Source organism: Eulemur rufifrons, chromosome 30 (assembly GCF_041146395.1).
Source record: "Eulemur rufifrons isolate Redbay chromosome 30, OSU_ERuf_1, whole genome shotgun sequence".
Classification (NCBI taxonomy): domain Eukaryota; kingdom Metazoa; phylum Chordata; class Mammalia; order Primates; family Lemuridae; genus Eulemur; species Eulemur rufifrons.
In genome coordinates, this window is record NC_091012.1 from 20,490,540 (window position 1) to 20,518,393 (window position 27,854).

Sequence of the window (27,854 nt, forward strand, 5' to 3'; positions counted from 1 at the left end):
CTTTAAGAGACTTGGGCCCAGAGGCGAAGCGGTGCGAGGGCGGGGGGGGCATAAGGAGTGACGTCGACTGGCTCCGCCCCCTCGCCCGACCGCCGCCGCCATGTTTAGTTGTTACTTCTTCACTCAAGATGGCGGCTCCCAGGGAGGAGGCATGAGCGCCCTGCCGTTACCGCTCCTTCTGCCGTACAGTTGCCACTTCGGGGCCTAACTCTGGCTGTTTGGAGCGGCTCCTGTGGGAAGGAGTCATAAGGAGGGAAGTGAGGATCGGATACTGCCTTGCGTTTGGTTTGCAGTGGAAGAACTGACCCAGGAGTAAGAGAATAGGGGGGAAGGGAAAGCTAGTCTCAAGATGGCGGCTCCCAGGGCGGCAGGCGCAGCCTGAGCAGCAGAGGCGGACTAAGGGGAGAGGTGCGAGACCTCACGAGCCGTACGGCGCGAGCCCCCAAGCAGCCCCCGAGAATTCGAGCTGGTTCCACCGGCCTCCGGCGCGTTAGTATTCCTTAGGGGTGTCGAGTCTGTTTCGGGAGCGGCGGCTGCACTAAACGCTGGGCGGGGAAGTGGGACGGTCTCAAGATGGCGGCTCCCACAATTGTGGTCTGAGCGCCGGCGGGGCTGGGACGACCGCGGCTCTTGTGGCTCCTTTCCACCCGCCCCGGAAGCCGGCCAGTGCTGGGGACTTGGGGGTGTGGGAACCGGGCCGGGGCTCCGCCATTTCCGGCGGGGGAGGGCTACGACTGAGGAAGGGAGGAGAGAGAGGCGCCTCAAGATGGCGGCTCCCAGGGCCTCCCGCTCGAGCTTGTAAGCGGGAGTGCCCGGGCAAGTAGTCAGGGCGACCGGACTCGGCGGCCTCCAGCTTCTCGAGCCTAGGCGCTGGACAGTTTCGGAGGCTCTTGAGGAGACGGGGTGAGCAAGAAGAAAGGGAAGAGCCGAAGGGAAGGAGGGTAGTTAAGATGGCGGCCTCCATGGAGTCGTCCACCGCTGTGTGAGAAACCGCTTCTTCGTGAGAGCTGCCTTAGGCGAAAGGGGGTGTGTGCGAAAGGAATTCAGGGGCTCCCTGCCCGCTTGTTGACTTCTTCCCACCGCACCCTTTCCCGGAACTATGGCTTCGGCCGTGTCGCCCGCCAACTCGCCAGCGGTGCTCTTGCAACCCCGCTGGAAGCGAGTGGTGGGCTGGTCGGGTCCGGTGCCCCGGCCCCGCCACGGCCACCGCGCTGTGGCCATCAAGGAGCTCATCGTGGTGTTTGGTGGTGGCAACGAGGGAATAGTGGACGAACTGCACGTGTACAACACGGGTGAGTGCAAAGCCCGCTGGGTCCTCAGATCTTTCCCTCCCTTCATCTCCTCCCTCTCTCTCTCTTTCCTCCCTCCCTCCATCTCCTCCCTCTCCCTCTTCCCTCCCTTCCCCTCTTCCCCCTCCTCCCTCCCCCTCTTCCCCCTCCTCCCTCCTTCCTTCCCCTCTTCTCTCTCCCTCCTCCCACCTCCCTCCCCCTTCCCCCTCCCTCCCACCTCCCTCCTCCCTTCCCCCTCCTTCCCCCTCCCTCCTTTCCCCTCCCTTCTCTCCCCTTCTCCCATCCCTCCCTCTTCCTCCCTCCCCTTCTCCCATCCCTCCCTGTCTCCCCCCTCCTTAGCCCTCCGCGCCCCCCCATCTGCTTTCCCCTCCCCTTTGCTCTGCCAGGCTTCTGTGCTTTTCCCTGATCTCCTGGTTCTTAAACCCTTTGACTCTCCTGTGTCTGAGGGTTGCTTTTCCATAGTTGAGAAAAAAACCCTCTAGTCCAAGTGGTGAGGGCGAGGGGGTGTTGGCCAGTGGTGGTGACTTCAGACATACACCATTACCCGGCAGGCTAGGGCGGGTGGATTTGTCCCCTTGGCGCAGACAGAGTCCTCCCTCCCTCCTTCTGCGCCTGCTCAGCTCTTCCTCATCTCTAGTGCCCATTCTGGAGAAATGACAATTTCTAGATTATAGATTAGCTCTCTGTCTCTAGAAAAAGGGAGGGACGTGGTCTTAAGGGGCAGCCTTTAACATTCTAATCTGACCTGGGTTATGATGGAGCCTTGGGGACCTATAGGATGGGCAGCAGTCTGCCTCCCCCGTAGGCATTTACTTCTGCATTGTATCATTTCAAATAATCTCTATTCCTAATGTGGTGCCTTCTGGTTTGCAAGATGAATTCCATTTATTCTCAGTAGGCTGGATAGTCCTGTATCTCACCTATTCTGTGAGATCAAGGGGGTGATCTCAGCCATTCCGCCTCCTCCTAAAACCCAAGCACTTGGTAGTTGGGAGGAAGGAGGAACCTCTCCCTGTCTCCAGGTATCACTGATGTGCCGGCTAGCTTTCTACGTCTCCCTCATGGGAGCCACATACCGTCACCCCTTGCCTGGTGGCCTTGCTCGGTCTCCAGGGCAGAAAGCCTGCAGCTTTCCATGGCAGCTTTGTTGCATCTTTCCCCCGCGGTAGCCACGGCCGTTTTGTACACCTAGCACGAGGTCAGCTCCTGAATAACCTGTTGACTGGCCCTGAAGGAAGGGTCTGCGGGAGTTCTGTCCCAGACATGGTAGTTCATCGCGTGCAGGAGAAAGCCCCAGCGTTGAACCTTGGGCTTTAGGAAGCTCCTTCTCAGCAGAGAGGCCCGTCTTCCAGCACCTTCCCCCTTGCCGTCACAGCTCACAAACCCCTTTCACTCTGTGTCCATCTGGCGATCCTTGGCACTTCCTCACCCCTGAAGACAAGCCCTTAGTGGGTGGGCTTCATGTTGCCCCCAGTGGCCTGTCACTCTGGGGGTGGGAAGTTAGTGGAGCTGCCTGGAGGGAGAAAGTTGGTTTGAGGAGTGGGCGGTTGGGGCTCCCCTCCCTACCCCGCAAGGCAGAGAGTGCAGGCCTCCCTGCACCTTGTAGGTTATTGCCCCTGCCAGGTTGACTTTGAAAGGCTGGGGAGCTTTTTCATTCCGGGTCTGTCAGCACCTGTTGCCTCCGGGGAGCAGGGCCTTTCTCAGTCCCTCCTGGGGGTGGTTGGTGGTGCTCCTTGCCAGCCTAGGCAGCTGCAGTGGCAGGAATTAGCCCAGTAAGCTGAGGCCGAAGGGAAGGGATACAACTTATCAAGTGGTAGGGCTGTTTTTAGAGATGTCATCGCCGTGAGCAGCACTATCTCAGCTCCTTGGACCCACTTTGTCTTCTCATAAGGCCTGGAGCAGGCTCCCTGGCAGGGAAATGCAATTTTAGAAAGTAGGGCAGGGGCCTAATTACAATCAGCTCCAAAGTCCACCGCCTTGGCTTCCTGGGGCCTGTGCATATTCATTAGTTTATTAAAATGAATTGACCACTTTGGCATTAATGAATTACCAGTCTGCAAAGACAGGTTGTGTATAAGAGGGTAGCCAGCCTTCCAAAGGGCTGCTTGAGACGACGCCCTGGGATCCTGCAGGGTAGCATTTTGGAGACTGTCATAATCTGTTCCTTGAGCGACCCGCTCCCTACTCCTTATGTGCTTCTTATCTATTACTTTGCCTTTGTCAGCGGCCCACTGGGCTCCAGCCCCTCTCCAGCAGCTGTGGCCAGTCCAGCAGCTGCCTCTGCAGCTTACCTTTGTTGTGTTTCCTTTTGTTTTGTTGTTTTAAATGAGGTCAGGGCATATTCTCCACATACCTCTGCCTGTGTACTTTTCCTTCTGTGGGATCAGTCCTCAAAAAGACTTGCCCCTTTGGAGACAGATCTGATCTGGAAGCATTCCCTGTTGCTAAGATAATAAAGCTCCAGGGGCGTGTGTGCTCCTCACTGTCTTGGGTAGCTCTGCGTCGGGGTGAGGGTGGGGGGGTGTGTGTGCACTTGAAGGGTGTGTATGTGAATATGAGAGAGAAAGCAAGTGCGTGGCCTTCAGCGGCAGTTGCCACGGTGGCTGTGGGATACTTCATTGGCCTTAGGGAGGTCATAGGGTAGCTGCTGTCCTTGTCCCCAGGGAATTTTATTTCCACCTGGTAAGCCAAAGAATTCAGGGTGCTGTCAGAGTTGAGGTGCTTGCCTAAGGCTGTTTTTGCCTCAGTAGTTCTTTAATATCCATGGACTGTTAGTGCTGGAAAGAACCTCGGAAAATATCTAGCCGAATTTCCGTGTTTCTGCAGATGAGGAAATTGGGGTCCAAGAGGGGAAGTGACAGGTCCAGGGTCACCCTGCCAGCTGGTGGCGGGATTGGGCAGGAGTGCAGACCTTCACAGAGACTGTTCCCACTTGTCTGTGTCTTTCTTTGGTTAACAGGCTGCAGGCCACCACCTTTGAAACGCCTCCCTTTTCCTCTGTCCCTGTGTTTAATTGGTCCCAAGTCAAGCTGGTATCAAATTTGTTCCCCTCCATTCCAGGTTCTCCTAGCTTCTTACTGGGCTCTTACAGTCACTTCCTGATTGGCCCTGCTAGTTTCATTTGTTGGGAAATTCTGTTCACCCTTCAAGGTCTGGCTCAAATGTCACCTCTTCTGAGAAGCCCTTTCCCCTCCTGTTCTCTCCACCAATCAATCGCCTTTGTTCCGTGCTCCCAAGGGCCGGGCTTGGTTCAGAGCTCTTCCGGGGTATTTGGGGGTATTTGTCCCATCGTGTGGGAGAGGGTGCACAGCCTTCCTACCAGATGGGGGAGTATGAGTACTAGAGTGATATCTTCTGTGCCTCCCAGCACTGGGCATGATGTCTGCCACACAGGAAATGCTCTGATGTGACACATCGAACAAAGAAGAAGGCAATTCCTCAAACTTGCCCATCTGCCCTGCTGCCTGGGCATTGGTTTCTTGGTTGGTGGCGGGATAGCAGCAACTACAAATGGAGCTAGCAGCTTGAAAAGGGGTGGGGGAGCCTGTGAAACGAACAGCAGCTGGGATTTCAGTCTTGCTGAGGAGGGGGAAAGTAGAGTGGTGTTTGACCCACGCAGGGTCCTGCAGAAGGATGGCCTCCTTTCCCCAAACTCCCCTCCCAGCTGAAAGCCAGCCTGGAGGGTGGTGACAAGCCAGAGCCTATCCAGAATGAGGGGCCCAGGCATTGGGTTACATGATGCCCCCCCCCCCAGATGATTGAGGGCGAGTGAGAACAGCTGTGGATTTGAAAGACAGTGGAAGGGGAGAAGAGCTCACTTGCTGTGTGTCTTCAAGGGGCTCAGAGGGGGGTGGGACTCTATGCCAGGAACCGCACTCCCTGGAAGACGTCTCTTGATGGGGTGGAGGGGCCCCTGCCCTACCCGGAGTATTCTAGAATGAGATCAGCACCTCTTGGGTCCCATAGAAGGATCTGGGGATTGGGAGCCCACAGGTCGCTTCTAGCCTGGCCAGCTGGGTCAGTGATCAGGGTATGATGGGAAAGCCACAGGCTGAACCCATTTGCCATTTAGCTTTGTCCCAAATCCTGACTTATGGCCCCATAGCTATGTGCCTTGGCCACGGGGGTACTCACATGAGTGAGGGTGGCTGGTGGCTGCCTGTACGTGGGACCCTTGGGCGGGCACATAGCGATCACGTCAAGTCAGTGATAAGGTTCTTGTCTCTCTGTCTCTGTTTTACTCTGTAACCTCAGGTAAGTTACTTCCCCTCCTGGGCTCTGTTCCTTTATCTACCGAGAGAGGTTTCTTTCTTTCTGCTGCCCACCTCCCCCCACCCCCACCAGGGTCCATGGTAACTCGAGTGGACTCCTTCCAGGGATCGTTTGTGCAGGGTTAGTCTGCCTCAGCGTCAGAAAGCTCCTGCTCCTCTTGGGTGATTTTTGCACTAGGAGTGAGAGACCTGGCCCTGGGCGCGGGTGCGTGTGCGTGCACAGCAGCACCAGTGCTGCGCCTCAGCTGTAGGGAAATGGCAGAGGAGCTCTGGTGCTAGGCGTGCTGGAGTCCCAGTGACTCAGCTGAACGGCTGCGGAGACCCACAGCCATTTCGGACGCACCTGGAGAGCTGGGTGCTGGCGGGCGAGGGGCGGCATTCTTCCCTCTTCCCTCAGAGGAGCCGTGACAGCAAGCCTTGGCAGAGTCGTGTGTTGAGCCCTAGGGCTGACAATGCAGGATGTGGGGCAATGTAGTAATGACCATGGCTAGCCCCCTTTCCCCAGATGCACCTGAATAAGGAAAAAAACAAGTGTTTTTCCTTTTCTGTGCTCTCACAGTGCTTTTGGTCACCAAATAAAATGTTTTTCATGCTGTATCACAGCATCCGTGTGTAGAAAGTCAGGCCGAGAAGCAGTGAGCAACTGGCACCGAGCCATAGAAGCCTCCCAAGTTCCCTCCACATGGGGACCCCCAACGCCCCACCCCCCATCAAATCCCAGGAGGAACACTCTTGATTCTCCAGTCGCATGGAGAGGCCCTCGCCCCTTCTCTGCCTGCCCCAACCCAGCCTCAGCTCCCTCTGCAGTCTGTTCGCTCAGATCTGACCAAAACCAGCGTAGCGGCATGGAGTCAGATGTGCATCTGGCTCCTCGTCTGGGGTTTGGGGAGACAGTGTGGTGTATCCTCTGGGGGACAGGGAGGGACCCCTCAAAGGAGGAGGAGATTTTCCAGGAAGCTCTGGCACAGCAGGTATGAGGGGGCAGTGAGGACACAGGCTCCCTGCTCGCAGCTAAAGGCTGGGCCCTGCTGTCTTGGGGAAGCCAGTTGATGCCTGGAGTCTGTTTCGCCCTATTTCTTGGTGGTCTCCCCACCCCCACAGGCTTTTGAGAAGCTTCTGTCACAGAAGCCCTGCCCAGGCTGCCACCTCTGGCTTGCGAATGTAGTAGCTAGCGTAGGCGCAGCAGTGGTGGGGGAGGGGCGCTGGCGTTACCACAGAGCCTGGGGACCATCACCTAGGAGACGAGAGAAGGCCCGGGGAAGTCAGCAGAGATGAGGGAGGCCCCGTGAGGTCAGAGCACAGACTGGTTCTTGTCCCCGTGGCTCTCCCCAGCCTGCAGCAGTCACTCTTTTGGGCACACAGAGGTGCAGCTGTGGGCTCTGGCTGTCATGCCCCTGTGGTACATGGAGAGAAACCTGGGCCACACAGAGGGGATTTTGAGTATAGAAGTTTATTTCTGATGACCCCCCAATTAGTAGGGGAAGGAAGTCAGTGGCCAGATGCCCAGACGCTGGTGAATTATCTCAGTCAGTGACTTCCTGCTTGTTTAGATGACCTTGACGAGAAGCAGGGTGGTCACAGGCTGTTTGTGGTGGTCTGAATTCCAGGGGTCTGGAAAATGGCGTGGATGGAGTGGCCAGAGCTGGACACTGATGTGCGGAGGTCCAGGCTGTTGGAGCCCCTATAGAGACGGGGTGCTGGCTTGGCCCTCTCTGGCCAAGTTTGAAGGCCAGTGGATTTGGGGAATAGGAGGAATGGGGGCTGTGGTTCTGGGAGCTCTGGGGTGGGCTGACTTCTGTTCTCTTTTCATCCTCAGCAACCAACCAGTGGTTCATCCCGGCTGTGAGAGGGGACATCCCTCCTGGGTGTGCAGCATACGGCTTCGTGTGTGATGGGACTCGCCTGCTGGTGTTTGGTGGGATGGTGGAGTATGGAAAATACAGCAATGACCTCTACGAGCTCCAGGTAACATAGCGGAGAGCCCTCAGGAGCTGCCGCCTCCTTGCCCTGCACGACCCTCTCCTAGGGTTCCTCGTGGTAGTGGCTTGGGGGCTTGGGTCGAGCAAGGAGGTGGAGGATACCCCACAGTTTCCCCAAATCCCAGACGAGGAGCCAGATGCAATCTGACTCCGTGCCGCTACGCTGGTTTTGGTCAGATCTGAGCGAACAGACTGCAGAAGGAGCTGAACTTGGCTAGCCTCAGAGGAGAAGGCAGGGCCCAGACAGCTCCAGCAAGGCTCACTCCTCACCCCAGCCCGTCTCCTCCCCACGGCACAAGTTGCCGCAGGCCCCCGGCAGCGGCCTCCCCATCCCAGAGCTCAGTCTTCAAGTTTTGACTTTGCAGGCAAGCCGCTGGGAGTGGAAGAGGCTTAAAGCAAAGACGCCCAAAAATGGTCCCCCACCATGTCCTCGGCTCGGGCACAGCTTCTCCCTCGTGGGCAACAAATGCTACCTGTTTGGGGGTCTGGCCAATGATAGCGAGGACCCCAAGAACAACATTCCGAGGTGAGGCTTCGTCCTTTCTCTGTGGAATCCCACGAGGGCGGGTGTGCTCAAGCATGTGTTGGGCCTGTGGATCCTGAGGTCTGTGTTGACTAACCCCACTGCGGCCAAATCCCCTTCCCACGCCAGGTTGTAAAATGAGAGGTTGGCACTAGATACTCTCTAAGGAGCTTTCCAAAATCTCTAACCTTGAGCAGGCCTTGTAGGAGGAGGGCTGGGCCAGGAGGTGGAAGCTCACTTTGTCTTGGACTGGTCCCTGCTCCTCAGACCTGGTTTAGAGCTGGTGGCTTTCCTTCTCAGCCTCTGCTGCCTATAGGTTTCCTGATGGGTATTTTCCAAGGCCCGTAGCCAAGGGCCTTTCTGTTTGGAGGTAGTCCCAAGCCAACGCCCCCTCTTGCTCTATGGAGGCCTTCGTATAATGCCCAGCTTTGTGTGTGCATGGCAGCCCAGAGGGGCCGCCACTGGGTGTGAATTTGAGACTGCCACACAACCTCATTACTACCCAGCCCTCTGCTCCAGTTGGACTCACCCTAGGGCGCATCTGGCAGCCTTTTCTCGGGAGCAAAGGTAGAAGACGACCTTGGGAGAGATCACGTGGCCTTAGCCCCTTTGTATGCCAGGGAATTCACTATGCACTGGTAGATACCCACTGAAGCCTCTGGCTCATAGAGTTGAGGCTGGCCATAACCAGTGTTTTCTTCATCAGGTACCTGAATGACTTATACATCCTGGAATTGCGGCCAGGCTCCGGAGTGGTAGCCTGGGACATCCCTATTACTTACGGGGTCCTGCCCCCACCCCGGGAGAGTCACACTGCTGTGGTGTACACTGAAAAGGATAACAAGAAATCCAAGCTGGTGATCTACGGAGGGATGAGTGGCTGCAGGCTGGGGGACCTCTGGACCCTGGACATTGGTGAGTGCAGTAGTGGACAGAGGTCTGCCGGTCGGCTGATCTCATGAGTGACCTCATCAGGTGGCGAGGTGGGGCTTGTAGGGTAGTGGAACATCCCACTTAGCTCTTGTCTCTTGTCATGCTGGGGTGGGGGTAGGACCCCAGATTGTCCCTAGGTTTGGGGCTGTTATCCTTGCCCTGCAGTGGTGGCATTGCTTTTAGGAAAGAGCAAGGCTCAGTTGCCTGAGTTGGTCTGCTAGCTTATGGGAGAATAAGGGGAGAGATTGAGGCCTTTCTAGAGTGGAATTATCTTGATTTGGGTAGCATTAGTCCCTCTTGACTTATCAGCGGCCAGACCGTGCGAGGACTAGTGTATCTGGTCTGACTGTTATGGTATGATTGGATGTCGTTAAACCATTGGGCCTTTGGGGGCTACGTGGGCAGGTAACCAGGGGGTCGTATCAGGAGTGGTTGGGGAAGATTGCTAACCACAGGTCTCTGGAGGGGTCTCCAACAGGAGAGAGTAGATGTTGGTTATGCTGTCCCGTGGATCAGAGTTGACACTCAAGGGAAGCAATGTAGTGTGGGAGAAATTGCCAGCAGTGTTTGCTGAAACGTCTGTAGGCTGAGGTGGTGCAGGGATGAATGCATTCGTGGGGAGCAGGGAGCGAAGCTGGCGCAGCTTAAGGGTGAGCTCGTTCCGACAACAGTGCCAGCTCAGAGCAGGTGCTCTGTACATATCTGAAGAAATGCTGTCGCTAGGATGGTCAAAAGCGCTTGGAAAACACTGGCATCTGGCAGCTACGACAACATTCAGAGGGTTTGCCAGGGGTTGTGGGGAGGCCAGGGATAGAATTGTCACATTGGGTCAGAACCTGCCTTCCTGAGCCTTCTCCAAGTCCGAGGAACATTCTAGGTCTGATCCAGCGCGGGTAACCCTTTCTCTTCTCCATCTCTCTACACAGAGACTCTGACATGGAACAAGCCCAGTCTCAGCGGGGTGGCTCCTCTTCCTCGCAGTCTCCACTCAGCAACCACCATCGGAAATAAGTGAGTGGCTATTCCCTCGTCTTTCTCCTCTCTAGCCTGGCCCTGTTCCACGGGGTTCTCTGTCAGTTTGTTATGACAGTCCTTAAGGCCTGTGGACTCCTCTTCCCTGCTGGGCTGGCGTTCAGCAGCCCCGTTTTTCCATTATGACCCTGGGGGGCCAAGAGAAGACAGATTCAGGGTGGAGGGGGCCACACGCAAACCCAGCCCAAGACCCTTCCTGGGCCTGTGAAGTTCCACCCCATCAAGGGTGGAGATTGTTCTAGATCTCTACGCGAGCAGCTGGGTGTCTTTGTGAATGCCAAGGTCCTAAAGGGAATCTAGGAACGATGGGAGATGAAGGTGAGCTTTAGATGAGCCAAATGGTGGTTTTTTTCTCAGTAGAGGTGACACAGTTCTTGTGAGGGCTGAGCCACCAGGTAGGAGAGGGCAGCCTCAAGGCGCGTGCATCCTGGGGGACTCTCCTAGGGGAGAGCTAGACGGCCGAGCTCTAGAACTGGGTAGGAGGGATGCCTCTAGGTCGGCACCTCCTCTACAGTCCTCTCCCACTCTTCCCTCCCCTCTCAGAATGTACGTGTTTGGTGGCTGGGTGCCTCTCGTCATGGATGACGTCAAAGTGGCCACACATGAGAAGGAGTGGAAGTGTACCAACACGCTGGCTTGTCTCAACCTGGGTATGGCCTCCTGGGGCTCCGAGTGGCCTGCGGGAGGCTGCAGGAGGCTGACCCTTCTCAGCCCTGAGAGCTGCGTGGGGTGTGCAGGGAGCGAAGCCGGCCCGTGGTACCCTCTAGAATCCGCCAGAAGTATCCAGTGGGCAGAGCGCTCTGAAGCGATGCTCCCCTTTACGTTTTTGAATAGGCTCTGACAGCCAGACATCCAGAAGCATATGGTGCAGAGCCTCCCTCCCAGTTCTCACAGGCAGCCACACGGGTGGTTTCTGTCCGCCTGCAGGGGCTCTTCTACATAGACGAGCGAGCGTTAGCCATAGGTCCCTTTCAAAGCAAACAGCGACGGCAGCCTGCTGCATGCGGTGCTGTGCCTGACCCTTTTCACTGTGTCTCGGAGATCGCTGCACTCGATGCGCAGCGAGCAGCTTCATTCTTTTGAATCGCTGTTGTGGTGCTGTGTCACGCACAGACGCCGGTCTGTGAGTACCCTTGCACCGTTTCCACCCACGTGCAAGTACGTTGGAAGGGTACAAACCTAGAAGTGGAGCTGCTGTGAGATGTTGCAGAACCGCCCTGCAGAGGCTGTACCAGCGCAGGCACCCCCGGCGGTGCCTGACTTCCTGGAACTGGCTCTAGCCACGCAGTCAGACCGCTCTTTGCCAAGCCTGATAGGCGGCTGAAGCTCCCCACCGGCCAGACCCCTGCCCCGGCTCACCTTGAGCCCAGCTGCAGCGGGCACAGAAATCAAACTGCCAGGCGCTGTATGGTTTAAACTTACGTTTGTCTTATCTTGAGTGAGAATGTGTGTTTTTTCTTACGGTCCTTCTATTGTCTTTTCCATAAGTTACGTCCCCCTCTGCCCAACTCTCTGTGGATTGTTGTACTGTTTGACATGCAAAAAGACGACATTTATGCATTTCAATTAGTTTTCCTAGTTTGTCATTTGTGGCTTATAATTTTCGTTTTTACGGTGTTTTTTGCCACACAGAGTTGGGCTTTGGGGTTTTTTTGTTGTTGCCGTTTTTGTTTTAGTAATCTGCCAGCTTTCTGGTTTTAACTCCCCGCCCTGACAACAATAGAACAGGGGGCAGCTGGGGATGGTGGGTTTTCTCTGCCTTCCCTGCTGACTCCCCCTGTGTACCCTCTAGATACCATGGCCTGGGAGACCATCCTCATGGACACGCTGGAGGACAACATTCCCCGGGCTCGAGCTGGCCACTGTGCAGTTGCCATCAACACCCGCCTGTACATTTGGAGTGGACGTGACGGCTACCGCAAGGCCTGGAACAACCAGGTCTGCTGCAAGGACCTCTGGTACCTGGAGACAGGTAAGGTGCAGTCCCGCTGAGCCCTGTTACAGCCTGGAGCCTCAGCTTCCTTCCCCTTCTCACCAGCTGTGTTCTTCAACAGAAAAGCCACCGCCCCCAGCCCGAGTACAGCTGGTTCGAGCCAACACAAACTCCCTGGAGGTGAGCTGGGGGGCAGTGGCAACAGCGGACAGTTACCTTCTGCAGCTCCAGAAATATGACATTCCTGCCACGGCTGCTACTGCCACCTCCCCCACACCCAATCCAGTCCCGTCTGTGCCTGCCAACCCTCCCAAGAGCCCTGCCCCGGCAGCAGCCGCACCTGCTGTGCAGCCGCTGACCCAAGTAGGAATCACGCTCCTGCCCCAGGCTGCTGCCGCGCCCCCAACTACCACCACCATCCAGGTTTTGCCGACGGTGCCCGGCAGCTCCATTTCCGTGCCCACAGCAGCCAGGACTCAAGGTAAACCGGGGAGCCGGGGCATTGGCAGGTAGGGGCTGCCTCCGGGGAAATTCGGTGCCTAGTGGGGACTGCTGCCAAACGGACAGCAGGCCTGGCGGGCTCGTTACTGAGTGCCCCGGGGAGGGTGCAAGCTGATCACTCGGCACAGAGAAGAACCGGACTCACAGCATAAGCAGCTCAACAAAAGTAGTTTAAGCCTGTGTGTTGAACTCGGCAAAGGGGCTGGGGAGCATTGTGTGGAAGGTGGCTTGCTGATGGCCAGCCCTTTCTCTCATCAGGTGTCCCTGCTGTTCTCAAAGTGACTGGTCCTCAGGCTACAACAGGAACCCCATTGGTCACCATGAGACCTGCCAGCCAGGCTGGGAAAGCCCCTGTCACTGTGACCTCCCTGCCCGCTGGCGTGCGAATGGTTGTGCCGACACAGAGTGCCCAGGGAACGGTGAGGAGCAGTCTTGGGGCTGGTGTGGGGTAGGGGTGGGACTTGCTGGTGGTTCAGTGGAATAAGTGGAACGCGTACTGGCGGGCTTCCAGTCCCACCCAGCTCTGGTACTGTGCGTCCTGTGCCTTCCCATCTGTGAAGTACTCATGATGAGATCTCTGGCAGGGTCACAGCAAGAATCAATCGATGCCTCCAAGGACCCTAACCTGTCCGACCCTAAGGGCATTTTAAATGTGGGCTTTCTTGTTCTGAAGCCTGAGGGGAGAATGCAGCCAGCTGGGTGTGATCGAGGCCCGTGAGAAATGTATTTGGCTCTGTAGTCTTTAAAAAAGATCTAGTGCTCCTGGCCAGCTCCTGCCACTGGGGTTGCTGTGCCCAGTTGCGGGAAGCCCTCCATGTGTGGGGCCAGGAGAGCAGGGTCTGGAGTAGGAAAAGCTGAGAGATGGTGGCAGTATGGAGGCTTCCTGGAGCAGGGCTGAGGCCTTGGGCAGGTTCTGGTGAGGTCCTCAGCGCTAGGAGGTAGGTAGCACTCCCCGGGGCTCACGTGCCCTGTACCTGCCACAGGTGATCGGCAGCAACCCGCAGATGAGCGGGATGGCTGCGCTGGCAGCTGCGGCTGCCGCCACCCAGAAGATCCCTCCTTCCTCGGCGCCCACAGTGCTGAGTGTCCCAGCGGGTACCACCATTGTCAAGACCGTGGCTGTGACACCTGGCACTACTACTCTCCCGGCCACTGTGAAGGTGGCCTCCTCGCCAGTCATGGTGAGCATCTTCTGGGCCAGTTTTAAAGCCAGCAGCCTTGGAGCTAGGGGCTCTGGCCACTGTGATGGGACAATAGCAGTCACTCCTTCGAGCTTTGGACTAACCCATTTGTCCATAATTGGTGCTTGCTGTGGGCTGTAGAATAAGCTGTCGCCATTGGGTGCGTGGCACCCTTAGGCCAGACCTCTGGTGGTTCGTTCTGTTCCCTTGCCTTGTTAAAGGATAGGCTGTTGTGCAGCTCGGGATGGGGAGAAGGGGAAGCATTGAGGCCAGAGCTGTGGGCCTGCCGTGGACGTTCCAGGTGGTGGCCCTGTCTCTCTCTGCCTTGCCTGTCACTTGTCTCTGCCCCCTCCAGGTGAGCAACCCGGCCACCCGAATGCTGAAGACTGCAGCCGCCCAGGTGGGAACATCTGTCTCTTCTGCCACCAACACATCTACCCGCCCTATCATCACGGTGCACAAGTCGGGGACTGTGACAGTGGCTCAGCAAGCCCAGGTGGTGACCACGGTGGTGGGCGGGGTCACCAAGACCATCACCTTGGTGAAGAGCCCCATCTCTGTCCCAGGAGGCAGTGCTCTGGTGAGTGACAGGTGCCACCCGGCTGCTGGTGACAGCCGGCAGGCCATAGCGACTGCCAGTGGTAATTCACTGCCCTGGGCCAGCTGCAGGAGAGTCCCAGCCCAGGACATGCCCTTATTTGGTTTCCGGATCACTCCCTGCTCCATCCTTTCCTTTTCAGATTTCCAATCTGGGCAAAGTGATGTCAGTGGTCCAGACCAAACCAGTTCAGACTTCAGCAGTCACAGGCCAGGCGTCCACAGGCCCTGTGACTCAGATCATCCAGGTGAGTTCTTGGTGTCCCTGCCGGAAGTGGTCCCCAGACTGCTGCATAAGCAAGAGTGGGTACTGGGCCAAGGAGAACACTTGTATCCCTGCCTACAGAAGGTCCCGTGAGCACATTGGTTCCTTAGTCCCATCACCCATGATGTCCAGACCAAAAATTCCTTCCCAGCACTGATGCCAGTTCACCCACCTGCTTCCCCGTTTCAGACCAAAGGACCTCTGCCAGCGGGGACAATCCTGAAGCTGGTGACCTCGGCGGATGGCAAGCCTACCACCATCATTACTACCACGCAAGCCAGCGGGGCAGGGGCCAAGCCCACCATCCTGGGCATTAGCAGCGTGTCCCCTAGCACCACCAAGCCCGGCACGACCACCATCATCAAGACCATTCCCATGTCGGCCATCATCACCCAGGCGGGAGCGGCGGGTAGGGGCCTCCCTTGCGTGTGGGTGCTGGCGAGTGACTGTCAGGGTCAGAGCCAGCAGGGGCAGTGGAGGCTGGGCACAGCTCTCTGGTTTTTGGTTTCTCCTTCTCTTCATCTTTTCCTTGCTCTTTTTGTTTGGTTTTAAGATTTGTAGGGAGATGGCAGGGCTATGGCTATGGCTATGATCGTTAAAGCTTCATGTTAATCTAGGGGCAGAGAGCAGGGGTAAGTGCTTGCAAAGGGGACCTGAGGGACACAGGAGACATGGGAAGCCATCACAGAGCCTGTCTTCTCTGGGCCCCTACTCTCCGCCATCTAGGTGTGACCAGCAGTCCTGGCATCAAGTCCCCCATCACCATCATCACCACCAAGGTGATGACTTCAGGAACGGGGGCACCTGCCAAAATCATCACCGCTGTCCCTAAAATTGCCACTGGCCACGGGCAGCAAGGAGTTACCCAGGTGAGGCACAACTGGCCCTCTCCTCTCCCCAGCGTTGAGTACAGTCCACCCTGGCCAGGCCACATGTGTCCTCCTGACCGGTCTGGGAGTGACACGGGCGGCACTTTCCTCTGGTGTTCCAGGTGGTGCTGAAGGGGGCCCCTGGACAGCCAGGCACCATCCTCCGCACCGTGCCCATGGGGGGCGTCCGCCTGGTCACCCCCGTCACTGTCTCTGCCGTCAAGCCGGCCGTCACCACACTGGTTGTGAAGGGCACCACAGGTGTGTAGCCCATAGGGGCCAGGGCCTCAGCAGCAACTGGGTTCCAACCCCTATGGTCTTGTGACCGCCTCCCTGTAGTGTGGCTGGGGGAGGATGGCAGGCGCTCTCCAGAGCTTTCTGTTCCCAGTGGCTCCAGAGTGCCCAGTACCCCGTCTGGGGAGAAAAAGCTGTCTGAAAGGAGGTAGCAGCAGCAGGCCTCGTTCCACTTCTGCCTCCTTTCCTTTAGGTGTCACAACCCTAGGCACAGTCACAGGCACGGTCTCCACCAGCCTTGCTGGAGCTGGGGGCCACGGCACCAGCGCCTCCCTGGCCACGCCCATCACTACCTTGGGCACCATTGCCACCCTCTCAAGCCAGGTGATCAACCCCACTGCCATCACCGTGTCAGCCGCGCAGACCACGCTGACAGCGGCCGGTGGGCTCACCACTCCCACCATCACCATGCAGGTAGGGCAGGGCCCGAGGGCACGGGAGCAAGGCCGTGACCCCCACGTGAAAGCACGTGAGGATTGTGCTCCCTGCGTCCGGGCTTTCCTTCCAGGCGGCGTTCTGCTGCTGTGGGTAGACATTGTCCCTGCTGTTGCGTAGTCCTTGGCTCATAGTCCCTCGTGGTGAGACATCGTGTCTGGTGTTTGAACACCAGGTCCTTTCTCTTGTAATGTTATAGAGCTGCAGTCCCCACCCCCGGCCCTGGACGGGTACCGGTCTGTGGCCTGTTAGGGACCAGGCCGCAGAGCTCTGCTGTCCCCCGACCCCATGCCCTCATCTGTGGAATAATTGTCTTCCAGGAAACTTAGGAACGGGGGTCGGAGGTGCACAGCAGGGGTGAGCGGTGGGTTAGGGTTAGTATTTCCAAGCGGCTCCCATGGCTGGCATCACCGCCCACCCCCGTCCTTGGAAAAATTATCTTCCATGAAACCGGTCCCTGGTGCCAAAAAGGTTGAGGACCTCTGCTACAGAGGCTTTAACGATTTGTCTCCGTATGCACATGGTGTTTTTCTTCTCTTCATACATTTTCTTAAGCTGAATTCCTGGAAGCTGTGAAGTATGTGGTGCTGGCCTTTGTGCGTCATGGGGGAGTCCGTTCCCCGACGGAGGGCTTGACTCCAGCCCGGGCTCCGCCCTCCCCTTGCCCACTCCCTACTGCCCCTTCCCTGTCCCAGTTGCCTTTGAGGCAAAGTGGCACCTCTTTTCCTGGTGCCACTGAGCCAGTCAGTGTCTTGAAATCAGACGGCAAGTGAGTGCTGTGTTTGCCAGGGCTGCGTTTGGGAGCAGAGTCAGTAGGCCAACTGGTGCAGGTGACAGTGCAGGGAGGGACAGACAGAAAACTGCAGCACTAACTCTTGTGGTCTTGTGTCTCCCCTCAGCCTGTCTCCCAGCCTACCCAGGTGACCCTGATCACAGCACCCAGCGGGGTTGAGGCACAGCCCGTGCACGACCTCCCTGTGTCTATCCTGGCCTCTCCTACTACCGAACAGCCTACAGCCACGGTCACCATTGCCGACTCGGGCCAGGGTGATGTGCAGCCTGGCACCGTGACGCTGGTGTGCTCCAACCCACCCTGTGAGACCCACGAGACGGGCACCACCAACACAGCCACCACCACTGTTGTGGCTAACCTTGGGGGCCACCCCCAGCCCACGCAAGTGCAGTTCGTCTGTGACCGGCAGGAGGCAGCTGCCTCTCTTGTGACCTCAACCATGGGGCAGCAGAATGGTAGTGTGGTCCGAGTCTGCTCCAACCCGCCGTGCGAGACCCACGAGACGGGCACCACCAACACCGCTACCACCGCCACCTCCAACATGGCTGGGCAGCACAGTTGCTCAAACCCGCCCTGCGAGACCCACGAGACGGGCACCACCAGCACCGCCACCACAGCCATGTCAAATGTCGGCGCCAGCCAGCAGCGAGATGCCCGCCGGGTCTGTGTGGCCAGCAACCCCACTGTGGTCCGGATCAATGTGGCCACCGGGACAGTGGAGGGAGGCCAGGGTCCTAAGCCCCAGTGCCAAACCCGTCAGACCAGTGCAACTAGCACCACGATGACTGTGATGGCCACCGGGGCCCCATGCTCTGCCAGCCCACTCCTGGGGGGCCACAGCCCAGCTTTTGTGCAGTTGGCCTCTCTGAGCGGCAAGGTCGGGCCCGTGGGGCGCCAGCTGGAAATGCATCACACCCACACAGCCAACACCCCCACCACGGCCCGCCCCAGCCTGGGTGCTGGGGAGCCCGGCACAGCACGAGGGGCCCCTGTGCCCGCGTATGAGAGCCCGCAGGGCAGCCCGCCCAGCACCGCTGTGACTGTGACAGCCCTGGAGGCACTGCTGTGCCCCTCGGCCACCACGACCCATGTCTGCTCCAACCCACCGTGCGAGACCCACGAGACGGGCACCACCAACACTGCCACTACCTCCAATGCTGGCAGCGCCCAGCGGGTGTGCTCCAACCCACCCTGTGAGACCCATGAGACAGGCACCACCCACACAGCCACCACCGCCACCTCCAGTGGGGGCATAGGCCAGCCTGAAGGTGGGCAGCAGGCCCCTGCCGGCCACCCTTGTGAGACACACCAGACCACTTCCACTGGCACTACCATGTCGGTCAGCGTGGGTGCCCTGCTCCCCGACACCACGCCCTCCCACAGGACCCTGGAGTCTGGCTTGGATGCAGCAGCACCGCCCAGCATCACCCCCCAGGCCAGCACCGCGTTGCTGGCTCCTTTCCCAACACAGAGGGTGTGCTCCAACCCTCCCTGTGAGACCCATGAGACAGGCACCACGCACACGGCCACCACCGTCACCTCCAACATGAGCTCAAACCAAGGTGAGTGAAGGCAGCTGACCTGGCAGTCCTGGGCTCCCAGGGCTGGAGGGCTGAAACCGTGGCAGGAAGATCTGTCCGGACTTGACATCTTTGGCTCCCAGTTTACCAGCAGGGTGGGCTGGGCTTTTCTTGGCCCTGTCAGACACATACAGGGTGTCTCCAAGAGTTTCCATCCTGCGGTGTGGTAAACCAAGTGGAGGCCTCGGGGCTCTTGCTGACCAGCCTGTCTGTCACCCCTACAGATCCCCCACCAGCTGCCAGCGACCAGGGAGAGGTGGAGAGCACCCAGGGCGACAGCGTGAACATCACCAGCTCCAGTGCGATCACAACAACCGTGTCCTCAACACTGACGCGGGCTGTAACCACCGTGACACAGTCCACACCAGTTCCTGGCCCCTCTGTGCCGGTAAGAACCCAGAAGGGCCCCTTTCCCTCCTTCCTGCCTGCCGAGCCTTTGGCCCGTGCTGTTCCGGAGTCACACACTAGATGTCACTCTTGCACCAGGAACGGTGCTGCTCCTGGTTCCTTTTCCAGACCATAAAAGGGCAGCCTCCGTGCCTGACATACAGGAGGCAGGACTGTGATAGTCCTCAGCATCTCCAGGGTGCTTTTGTTTCCGTCACTGTTTCCCATCGCTTGTCCCCTTCATTGTAGCCTGTAAGATGAGACAGTCATCTAGCCCCAGAGGCCTCTCTGAGGATGGGTTAAACTTGACTGGGGATCTCAAGGGCCCCACCCCTCTTGCTGCACCCCTCGTGCTGCTCCGTGAACTACTGTCCCCGTCCCCATTTAACACGGGGTCTAGCCAGCCCATCAAGAATGAAAACTCAGGCCTGCAGGGGAAGGTGAAGGCTGTCTTGCTTCTCTGTGCCACTGCCTGGTCTGTCCTCCCTCCCCTCCCCTCTGACGGGGGCTTCTCTCCCTTTCTAGAAGATCTCATCAATGACTGAGACTACCCCAGGGGCTCTGACTACCGAAGTCCCCATCCCAGCCACGATAACGGTGACCATAGCCAACACAGAAACTTCTGACATCCCCTTCTCTGCTGTTGACATCCTGCAGCCCCCAGAGGAGCTCCAGGTCTCACCAGGGCCTCGCCCACAGCTGCCGCCACGGCAACTCCTGCAGTCTGCCTCCGCACCCCTGATGGGGGAGTCCACTGAGGTCCTGTCAGCCTCCCAGACCCCTGAGCTCCCGGACGCCGTGGATCTGAGCAGCACAGGGGACCCATCTTCAGGCCAGGAGCCTGCCAGCTCAGCGGTAGTGGCCACTGTGGTGGTCCAGCCACCTCCACCCACACAGTCTGAAGTAGACCAGTTATCACTTCCCCAAGAGCTGATGGCTGAGACCCAGGCAGGCACCACCACCCTCATGGTGACAGGGCTCACCCCTGAGGAGCTGGCAGTGACTGCTGCCGCCGAAGCAGCTGCCCAGGCCGCAGCCACAGAGGAAGCCCAGGCCCTGGCCATCCAGGCGGTGCTCCAGGCCGCACAGCAGGCTGTCATGGGTAGGTGCCAGCTGGGATCCATGAGCGTGACACGGGCCCCTCGGGAGAAGTGATGGCCCTAGACAGAGGGCTAAGGTGACGGGCAACAGAGCCAGCCTGAGGTGGGCCGCTCCGTGCAAGGGTGGCATGAGTCAGACATGATAGGGAAGATGGGCACAGTGGGCCCCAGGTGGGGTGGGGTGAGCACCCCGGTAGGAGCCAGGACCCTTTGGCCAAGGCTTTACCTGCAGTGGGGTGTGGCTGGAATAAAAGTGGTCAGGGAAACAAGGTCTGCAGGGACAGCTCTGAGGGCCTCCATCAGGGACATTCATTTCTGTCCACTGAGACAGACACACTGGCCTTCCTTTTGAGTAGTGCTTTTCTCAACCCTGGAGCAGGCACTGGGGAGCCCATGGACACTTCCGAGGCAGCGGCAGCCGTGACACAGGCGGAGCTGGGGCACCTGTCAGCCGAGGGTCAGGAGGGCCAGGCCACCACCATCCCCATTGTGCTGACGCAGCAAGAGCTGGCCGCCCTGGTGCAGCAGCAGCAGCAGCTGCAGGAGGCGCAGGCGCAGGCCCAGCAGCAGCACCACCACCTCCCCACGGAGGCCCTGGCCCCTGCCGACAGCCTCAACGACCCGACCATCGAGAGCAACTGCCTCAACGAGCTGGCTGGTGCTGTCCCCAGCACTGTGGCCCTGCTACCCTCAACGGCCACAGAGAGTAAGCAGGGCCCTGCCCCCAAGGAACTCTGTTGACTAGGGAGAGGTGTCTCGGCTGAGGGTGAATCGGTGCTAGAGCGGCTGGGAGCTTGGCAGGGGAGAACGGGGGCAGGTCGGGTCCCAGGAGGCCCAGGCCCCCGGGGGAGTCGGAGTCCGAAGCCTTTCCCGACGAAACTTCCTTTCTTCCCAGGCCTGGCTCCATCCAACACGTTTGTGGCCCCCCAGCCGGTTGTGGTAGCGAGCCCAGCAAAGCTGCAAGCTGCTGCGACCCTGACTGAAGTGGCCAATGGCATCGAGTCCCTAGGCGTGGTGAGTCGGTTGTGACGGGGGCCCTGGGATTGGGGGTGGCAACACTGCCTCGGGGCCCTGGGAACCTCATCCCATCTCCTCTCTCTGTCTTCCAGAAGCCGGACCTGCCACCCCCGCCCAGCAAAGCACCCGTGAAGAAGGAAAACCAATGGTTTGATGTGGGGGTTGTTAAGGGCACCAATGTAATGGTGACACACTATTTCCTGCCACCAGATGATGCTGTCCCGTCAGATGTAAGTGTCCCCAGGAGCTGATTACCTGCCCTCAGATGGGTGGAATCTTGGCTCTGCTGCCCTGAGTGGGCGCTGGCAAAAACACTCCATCTTTGGGCCAACTTGAATGGCGGGGAACCCAAGGCCAGCCAGGCAGAGCGCCCGACCCCTGGAGCAGTAGGACAGAAGTGGGAGCTTTTGGTTCTTCCCAGCAGTGTGCAGCCGCAGTCAGCCTTGTCGTGAAGGGGCAGCCATTGCTGACCTCTTTGCCCCTGCAGCAGGGTCACCAGGGACCTGTGACGTTCCTGGGGGAAACTGCTGTGCTGGCCTTGGAACTGACTTCTTGATAACCGAGCTTCATGCCTCTTTGTTTTCTCTCTCTTTTCCTGTTCTTTTTCTGTCCTCTTTCCCCAGGATGACTCAGGCACTGTCCCCGACTATACCCAGCTGAAGAAGCAGGAACTGCAGCCAGGCACAGCCTACAAGTTCCGTGTTGCTGGGATCAACGCCTGTGGCCGGGGGCCCTTCAGTGAGATCTCAGCCTTTAAGACATGTCTGCCTGGTTTCCCAGGGGCCCCTTGTGCCATTAAAATCAGCAAAGTGAGTGTCGCTGTGGGGTGGCCTTCTGTCCCCATTGGGTCTCCCGCCTGCTTGGAGCAGAGCAGACCTCAGCTGAGGGGAGGCCTGCGGGAGCAGGGCCAGGTGGGGCTGACTTGGAAGGGTCCCCAGGATGTGGCCACAGTCGGCAGGGCCTACCTTTGGTGAACAGAGGCCACTGCCTGTTGGGTAATGTCAGGAACCCTGGCTCTGTCACCAATTGCCAGGGTGACAAGGGCCTCTGCCTCAGTTTCTTCCTCTGTAACCTGCCAGCTGAGTGTCCACTGTGTGCCACACGTTGTGCTGTTCAACATGTTCTTTTATCTAACCCTGGCAACATCTGAAGGAGACCTGGGTCCTGGTTTTAGCTCCATTTTTCAGATGGAGAGCTGAGGCACCAAGAGGCTAAGTGACAAGTCACATAGTAGGTGACAAGAGTAGGTATAGGAAGGCTGTGTTGTGAGTCCCCATTCATTTTATTTCTCCTACTCGGGGAGCAGATCTATTTGAAGCTCTTTGAATTTTGATGTAGAATATCTCCATTGTGTCAGGGGAAAATGGCTTGACTGAAGCATGAGCAGGCAGTTCTAGAAGCTTTTACCCCCCTCTGTTGTTCCCGGGTTCGGGCAGGAAAGACTATGGCCACAGAGAAGAAAGTAAGGCTTGACCTTCTGCCCCCTTGGTTCTAGAGCCCAGACGGTGCTCACCTCACCTGGGAGCCACCCTCTGTGACCTCCGGCAAGATCATCGAGTACTCAGTGTACCTGGCCATCCAGAGCTCGCCGGCTGGTGGCGAGCCCAAGTGCTCCACCCCGGCTCAGCTGGCCTTCATGAGGGTGTACTGCGGGCCCAGCCCCTCCTGCCTCGTGCAGTCCTCCAGCCTCTCCAACGCCCACATCGACTACACCACCAAGCCCGCCATCATCTTCCGCATCGCTGCCCGCAACGAGAAGGGTTATGGCCCAGCCACGCAAGTGAGGTGGTTGCAAGGTGAGTGTCATTCGTGGGGTGCCTTGGGCGGCCTCTGGGGAAGGCACGGGGAGCCTGGCGTGGCAGGAGGCTGGGACTGACTGCAGGAGTCATCTCTGTCTGAGCTGTGTTCCTACAGGGTGTCTCCCCTGCCTTGTCCTGAACACCCCACCCTCCCCACCGGGGCAGCTGTCAAGTGGGGCAGGGGGACCCAGATGCAAGTTGGACTTAGGAGTCTGGGGGTGTGACAGCACAGGGCGCTATGGGATGTTTTGGGAGCCTGGCCTGGGGGTGCAGGGAATGCTTGTCCGAGGTGTAAAAGATGGAGGGAGGGCCCCTTGAGGCGGAGCCCAGTGGTGGAGGGGCAGGGTGGCGGTTCTGGGGAGAGCTCAGCTTGGGGCCAGGGAGGCAGCGAAAGGCCGGGGACTGAGCTGAGAGGGTTTTGGAACCTGCATCCAGGGTCCAGGGGCAATCAGCGGGGAGTGGCACCCTGTTCTGGCCCCAGGCAGCGGTGTGCAGGTGGCTGGACCTCAGGAGCAATCCCCCCCCCCCCCCCAAGGCCCACCACGCTCTCGACTTGCAGGCTGCTGCTCGTGCTGTTGCGGGGTGGTGGCGGGTGGGGAGTGTGTATTCCCTGCTCTCGTTCTCTCACTCAGCCGTCGTCCCTTGTCCCTTTCAGAAACCAGTAAAGACGGCTCCGGCACCAAGCCGGCCAGCAAGCGGCCCCTGTCCTCTCCAGAAATGTAAGCAGGAGGCCCTTTCAGGAACCTTCTAAGGCTGGGGGTGGAAATAGGGCTCAGGCCCTCAGCAGATGAGCGGGAGAGCGTAACCGGCCACTGATGAGTTCTGCGTCGGTCCTGCCGTGCGCTTAGGACCCACACTGACTGTCTCCCTCCCTTTTCTGTCATCCAAGGAAATCTGCTCCAAAGAAATCTAAGGCAGATGGTCAGTGAGAGGACGCTGGCCAGCACCTGGATTCTTCTCCAGACCCCCGCCTCACCCCGCTTCAGGAACCACCCGCCAGGGCCCGCCTCTCCCACCCCTCCCAGCATTTGCACTTCGCTGTCACGAGCCACTGGCCGCCCTTCACTCTCTCCCCCCTTTTCTCTCTCCCTGTTTTAAAATGAACTAAAGAAAGCACATTTTACCTTGCTGTCGGGAGGAAGCAGAGGCAGGCTGGAAGGAGCAGCGAGCCAGTGAGAGATTAGGGCTCTGCCTGTCTTCTTCCCAGCCGAGCAAGACTGGAGAGTTCGGAGACCTTTGAGGGAGAGAAATTGGAACTTACAGAAGACAAAGCACCCACACTTCCAAGCCCACACGTTTCGGGGTTCATTGCCCTTGGCCTGAGGGGGCAGCTGAGGGCTGGGTGGGGGTGGGCGAGGGGAGGCGCCCTGTCCTGGGCATGTGTCTGGTTCTGTTTTACTTTGTTGCCCTTGTGTTTCAGCCGCCTAATGTCCCTTGCTCAGGCTCATCCAGCCCGCCCTGCCCCGTGGCCCCACAGGAAGCTCACACGTTTCCTCAGAGGCCTTTGTGCTCCTACTTCTCCCCCCTTTCCTGTTTAAAAAAAGAAAAGAAAGAAAAAGGAGGGAAAGGAGCTTCATGGGGCCTGAGCAGCGTTCTGTGAAAACCTCCCGACGGGGCTGGGAGTAGCCCCCACCGAGCCTGGCTTCGGCCCTGCCCTGCCTGAGGCTGGGGCCACATCGCCAACTGCTGCATTTGTTGTATTTTTTTTAAGTTGAAATTGATGAAGTTAACATTTTTATTGTAATTTTAGCCTTAGTGTGTGGGGTTTTGTCCCTTTTTTGTTAGCTGTGTACAGAATGTGTATCTTTCTTTTCTTTTTCCTTAGTTTTTATTTTTGTTCAATTTTTTTCTCCTTGGCTAATCCTTGGCAGGGATCTTTGTGGAGGAAAAGCTGGGGGCAGCCGGGACAGGAGAAGGAACTCACACGTGGGGCCTGGGATTCACTGCCCAGCCTGATTTCCTGTTGCTGGCCCCTGCCTCCTGCCCTTTGCCTGTCCCCAGGCCTCTGGGACAAAGGAAGAGTGAGCTGTCAAACCTCACTCCGCATGGATGATTGCTCTGTATCTATGGGGGCAGCTTGGGGCTGGGCTAGAGCCTCTTTGTGTCCTGGGTTCACAGTTCTCCCCAGTCCCTAGCCAGAATTGAGGCTGAGAAGCCCAAGGCCGTTGGCATTAGCAGCTTGGAGACTCTGACTCCGGACTGCTGCTTTCTGCAGCCCCTGCCCCACCACCCCAAGTTGTAACACAAAGGGGTGGAGAGTGGAGGGAGACAAGGACTCCTGGAAGCAGGCCAGGAAGGGCATGTGTGGTGTCATCTGCAGGGGAGGCGGGGACACCAGCCATTGGCTTTATGAACTTGCAGCACTGTACCAGACTGGGCCAGACGCGGGGCGAGGTTCTGCTTGGAGTTTTCTGCCCCACACCAAGGTGCAGGGCTTGCAGGCAGGTGGTGGAAAGATTTGAAACGAGCATCCAATCTGTCAGCCCCCCATCTCTGCCTGGAGATGCAGTGGTAGGGGGAGTGGCCCCCACCTCTGGCCCGTGCCCTCCAGGGCCTCTGGTTTGTTGTATTATAGTATATTTCACTGTGGAAAACGTCACGTTTAGTCACCTTGGAGCCCGCTCACCTGGTCCCATTGTTTTACCCCAGTCCCTTCTCCCAAGCACCCTTTGATTTCTCTTGTTTCTGAGAACAGTGCGCCTGTTCACTATTGTAGAGTAACCCCTGTGACTCAATATTACCATAGTGCGATGTCGTTTTGTGCTATTTTGAACAATTAAAAGACTTTTTTTGAAATAACCACCTGGTGTCACACTGTGTCCCAGACTCCTGGGCCTCTTGCCCCCAGGGTCTATGGGTGAGTGGGACCCTGCTTCCCAATTGTGTGCCCAAAGCACGGAAGCCTCCAGGGCAGCCCCCTCCCCCATGGCCTGTGGCCTTTGGACCGAGTCACACCAGGCTGTTGCAGGTCCCTCAGTGGCAGCTGCTGCGGGCTCCCTGTGTTTGGAGGCTGGGTCACCTTCCCTCCCCTCCCTCACTAGAGGACAGGGATGGGACAAAGGTCTGGCAGGCCACCAGGGCCTGGCCTCTTTGGGGCAGTTTGGGGGGAGGGGGCTGGGTCGCAGCTCCCAAGTGCTGTCCACCACAAGCTCAGGACCTCAGCCCCTCAGAGTGTCCACTCAGGCAGGACTGGTCCATGTCAGGCACAGGGTGGGTACTCGGGGGCTGCAGAAGCAATGAGTCTTCTCATCGCGCTCCCTCTTACGCACAAGCCAGGCCCCTGTTGAAGCAAGCTGACAGTCCAGTGACAGTTGGGTGGCACAGCTAGGATTAGATGGCTGAATTCTTCGGTGTGACAGCCCAAGTGGCACAGGTCTTGGGTGTGGTGGAGGGGAGCGACACTGCTCTGCTGGGGCTTCCCCAGCACCCCTCCGCTTTCTCCCTGAAGCCTCTGCTGCCCGCCCTTCCTCACCCGCTCTGCTACCAGAAGCTGCTGGGTTCCTGGAGCCACCACCTGCCCACAGTGGCGGGGGTGTGTGCATGGAGTGCGGGGCGCATGCTGGTGGGCCAGTCCAACTCGGCCTCCCCAAAGCGACCTCTTTGCCTGGGGCCCACTCTGCTGGGCCTTCCCGTGTGTTGTATCATGTGATCTGCTGTGTCCCCCCCCCCCCCCACATAGCCTGCTGGTCTTGACACCCGGAGCCATGGCTCCGTCTTACCCACTACACCTGGTCCTGGGGAGCTCAGGAGAGTGGCCTCACAGACAGGGGCCCAGGGCAGGAAAGCGTTCTCAGAGCAGAGCAGTAGGAGCAATGCTGGGGGCGGGGGGTGGGAACATGGACCAGCTGAGGTGAAGAGTCCATGTGGGGCTGGCCCCAGAAGGGGAGGGGCCTTGTAGATTTGCCAGACGTTTGACAAATGGTTTTGTGGACACAGCCTGGAGAGGGGTACAAGGGTTCTTCCTGTAGCCAGCACCTATGAGGCCACCCACGCTCCACCTTCCCTATGCTCACCTGCCTCGTGGTGGCCTGCATGGCACTCTGGAAGGCAGGGGCCACGTCAGTAGTCTCTGGTGCTGCTTTCAAAACAGTGGGCTGGAGTCTGAGCACACCACTCCCTCAGCCTCCTGGGGAGAGCCCTGGGCAGGGAGAGGCAGCATGGCACCCGTTCTCACCTGCTGCCAGGGAAAGCTCTTCCAGTTCTCCATGTCTGGATTGGCTAAGACACCGACCACTGGACCCAGGGCTATGCGGACCACCCATAGGAACCTAGAACCTTCCACACACCTAGGCTTGGCCTTGGCTAGGCGGGTGGTATGTGCAAGGGAGGCAGAGGAGAGGCTGGACATGAACTGATACACCATACACAATGACAGGCGTCTGTGAGCAGAGCAGGTGGACATAAGCCCAGCAGAGCACAAAGCCAGGATTCCCAAAGCATGAACTAAAGTTGAGGGTGCACATGAACCTAGAGCAGCTGGAGTGGACACCCACCTGCTGGCCAGCGAGGTAAGTCTTGTCCCCTAGCATCACAAAGGGGAACTGTTTGAGAGGCCCCCCGCCCGCCCACCAGGCAGCCGTAACCTGGAAGGAGGTGGCCACTGTGGCATCAAACAGCAACACATGGCAGTGGGAGCCCCAGTCCAGTGCCACACCCAGGGGTTGGAACCTCTTGGTGCTGGCTGTGTCCCAGAGCGGCACCGAAGAGGCCGAAAGACCAAGTTATGCTCCTGGGCTGCAATCCACCTTTCCAGAAGAAGGGACGACACAGAAATCCAAGATTCTCCAAGCCACGCTGGGAGCCCAGGGACCTCAGGCATTCTGGCATAATTCTACAGAGCAGTAAAGCGCCCAGTTGTCAGGGAAAGTGACAAACGGCTCAGCCAGCCTGCCTGGTAGCATCTGGTGGGTCAGACGGTCTTAGGGCAACACAAACCAAGCCTGGGCGGCTGGAAAACAGGCCCAGAGGAGGGGGCGCCAGCTCTTACCTGCACAGTTACTGTCTGGCCTTTGGCTGCATCACTTGGGTAAAGAAGTCAGCACCAATGGTTGCCCCTTACTGACTGCTGAAGTAGTT

The 27,854-nt window shown here is 58.2% G+C and overlaps 1 protein-coding gene and 1 long non-coding RNA gene across 8 annotated transcripts; one reads left to right on the top strand and one right to left on the bottom strand.

Annotated features, from left to right (window-relative positions):
- The first annotated feature begins 67 nt into the window (after positions 1-67).
- HCFC1 (host cell factor C1) lies at positions 68-23,909 on the top strand. Of its 7 annotated transcripts, none has more exons than XM_069463252.1 (26): positions 68-1,292; positions 7,377-7,525; positions 7,905-8,065; positions 8,769-8,977; positions 9,922-10,006; positions 10,571-10,677; positions 11,820-11,999; positions 12,082-12,441; positions 12,720-12,880; positions 13,445-13,642; positions 13,998-14,222; positions 14,383-14,487; positions 14,694-14,913; positions 15,231-15,373; positions 15,496-15,634; positions 15,861-16,081; positions 17,002-18,457; positions 18,700-18,863; positions 19,388-19,964; positions 20,339-20,668; positions 20,858-20,976; positions 21,072-21,209; positions 21,603-21,788; positions 22,475-22,775; positions 23,434-23,497; positions 23,668-23,909. In XM_069463252.1, exons 1-26 carry the CDS (start codon positions 1,100-1,102, stop codon positions 23,705-23,707), a joined length of 6,231 nt encoding a protein of 2,076 aa, XP_069319353.1. In that variant the 5' UTR covers positions 68-1,099; the 3' UTR covers positions 23,708-23,909. The 7 variants fall into 7 exon arrangements, with proteins under 7 accessions (XP_069319353.1, XP_069319354.1, XP_069319355.1 ...); XM_069463253.1 differs by having other exon boundaries at positions 20,342-20,668; XM_069463254.1 differs by having other exon boundaries at positions 19,391-19,964.
- LOC138378019 (uncharacterized) lies at positions 23,501-27,829 on the bottom strand. The gene is made up of 3 exons (XR_011231920.1): positions 27,766-27,829; positions 23,903-27,609; positions 23,501-23,687 (listed from the first exon to the last, which is right to left on the bottom strand). It is a non-coding gene; the product is annotated as an uncharacterized lncRNA (long non-coding RNA).
- Between the last annotated feature and the right edge of the window lie 25 nt (positions 27,830-27,854).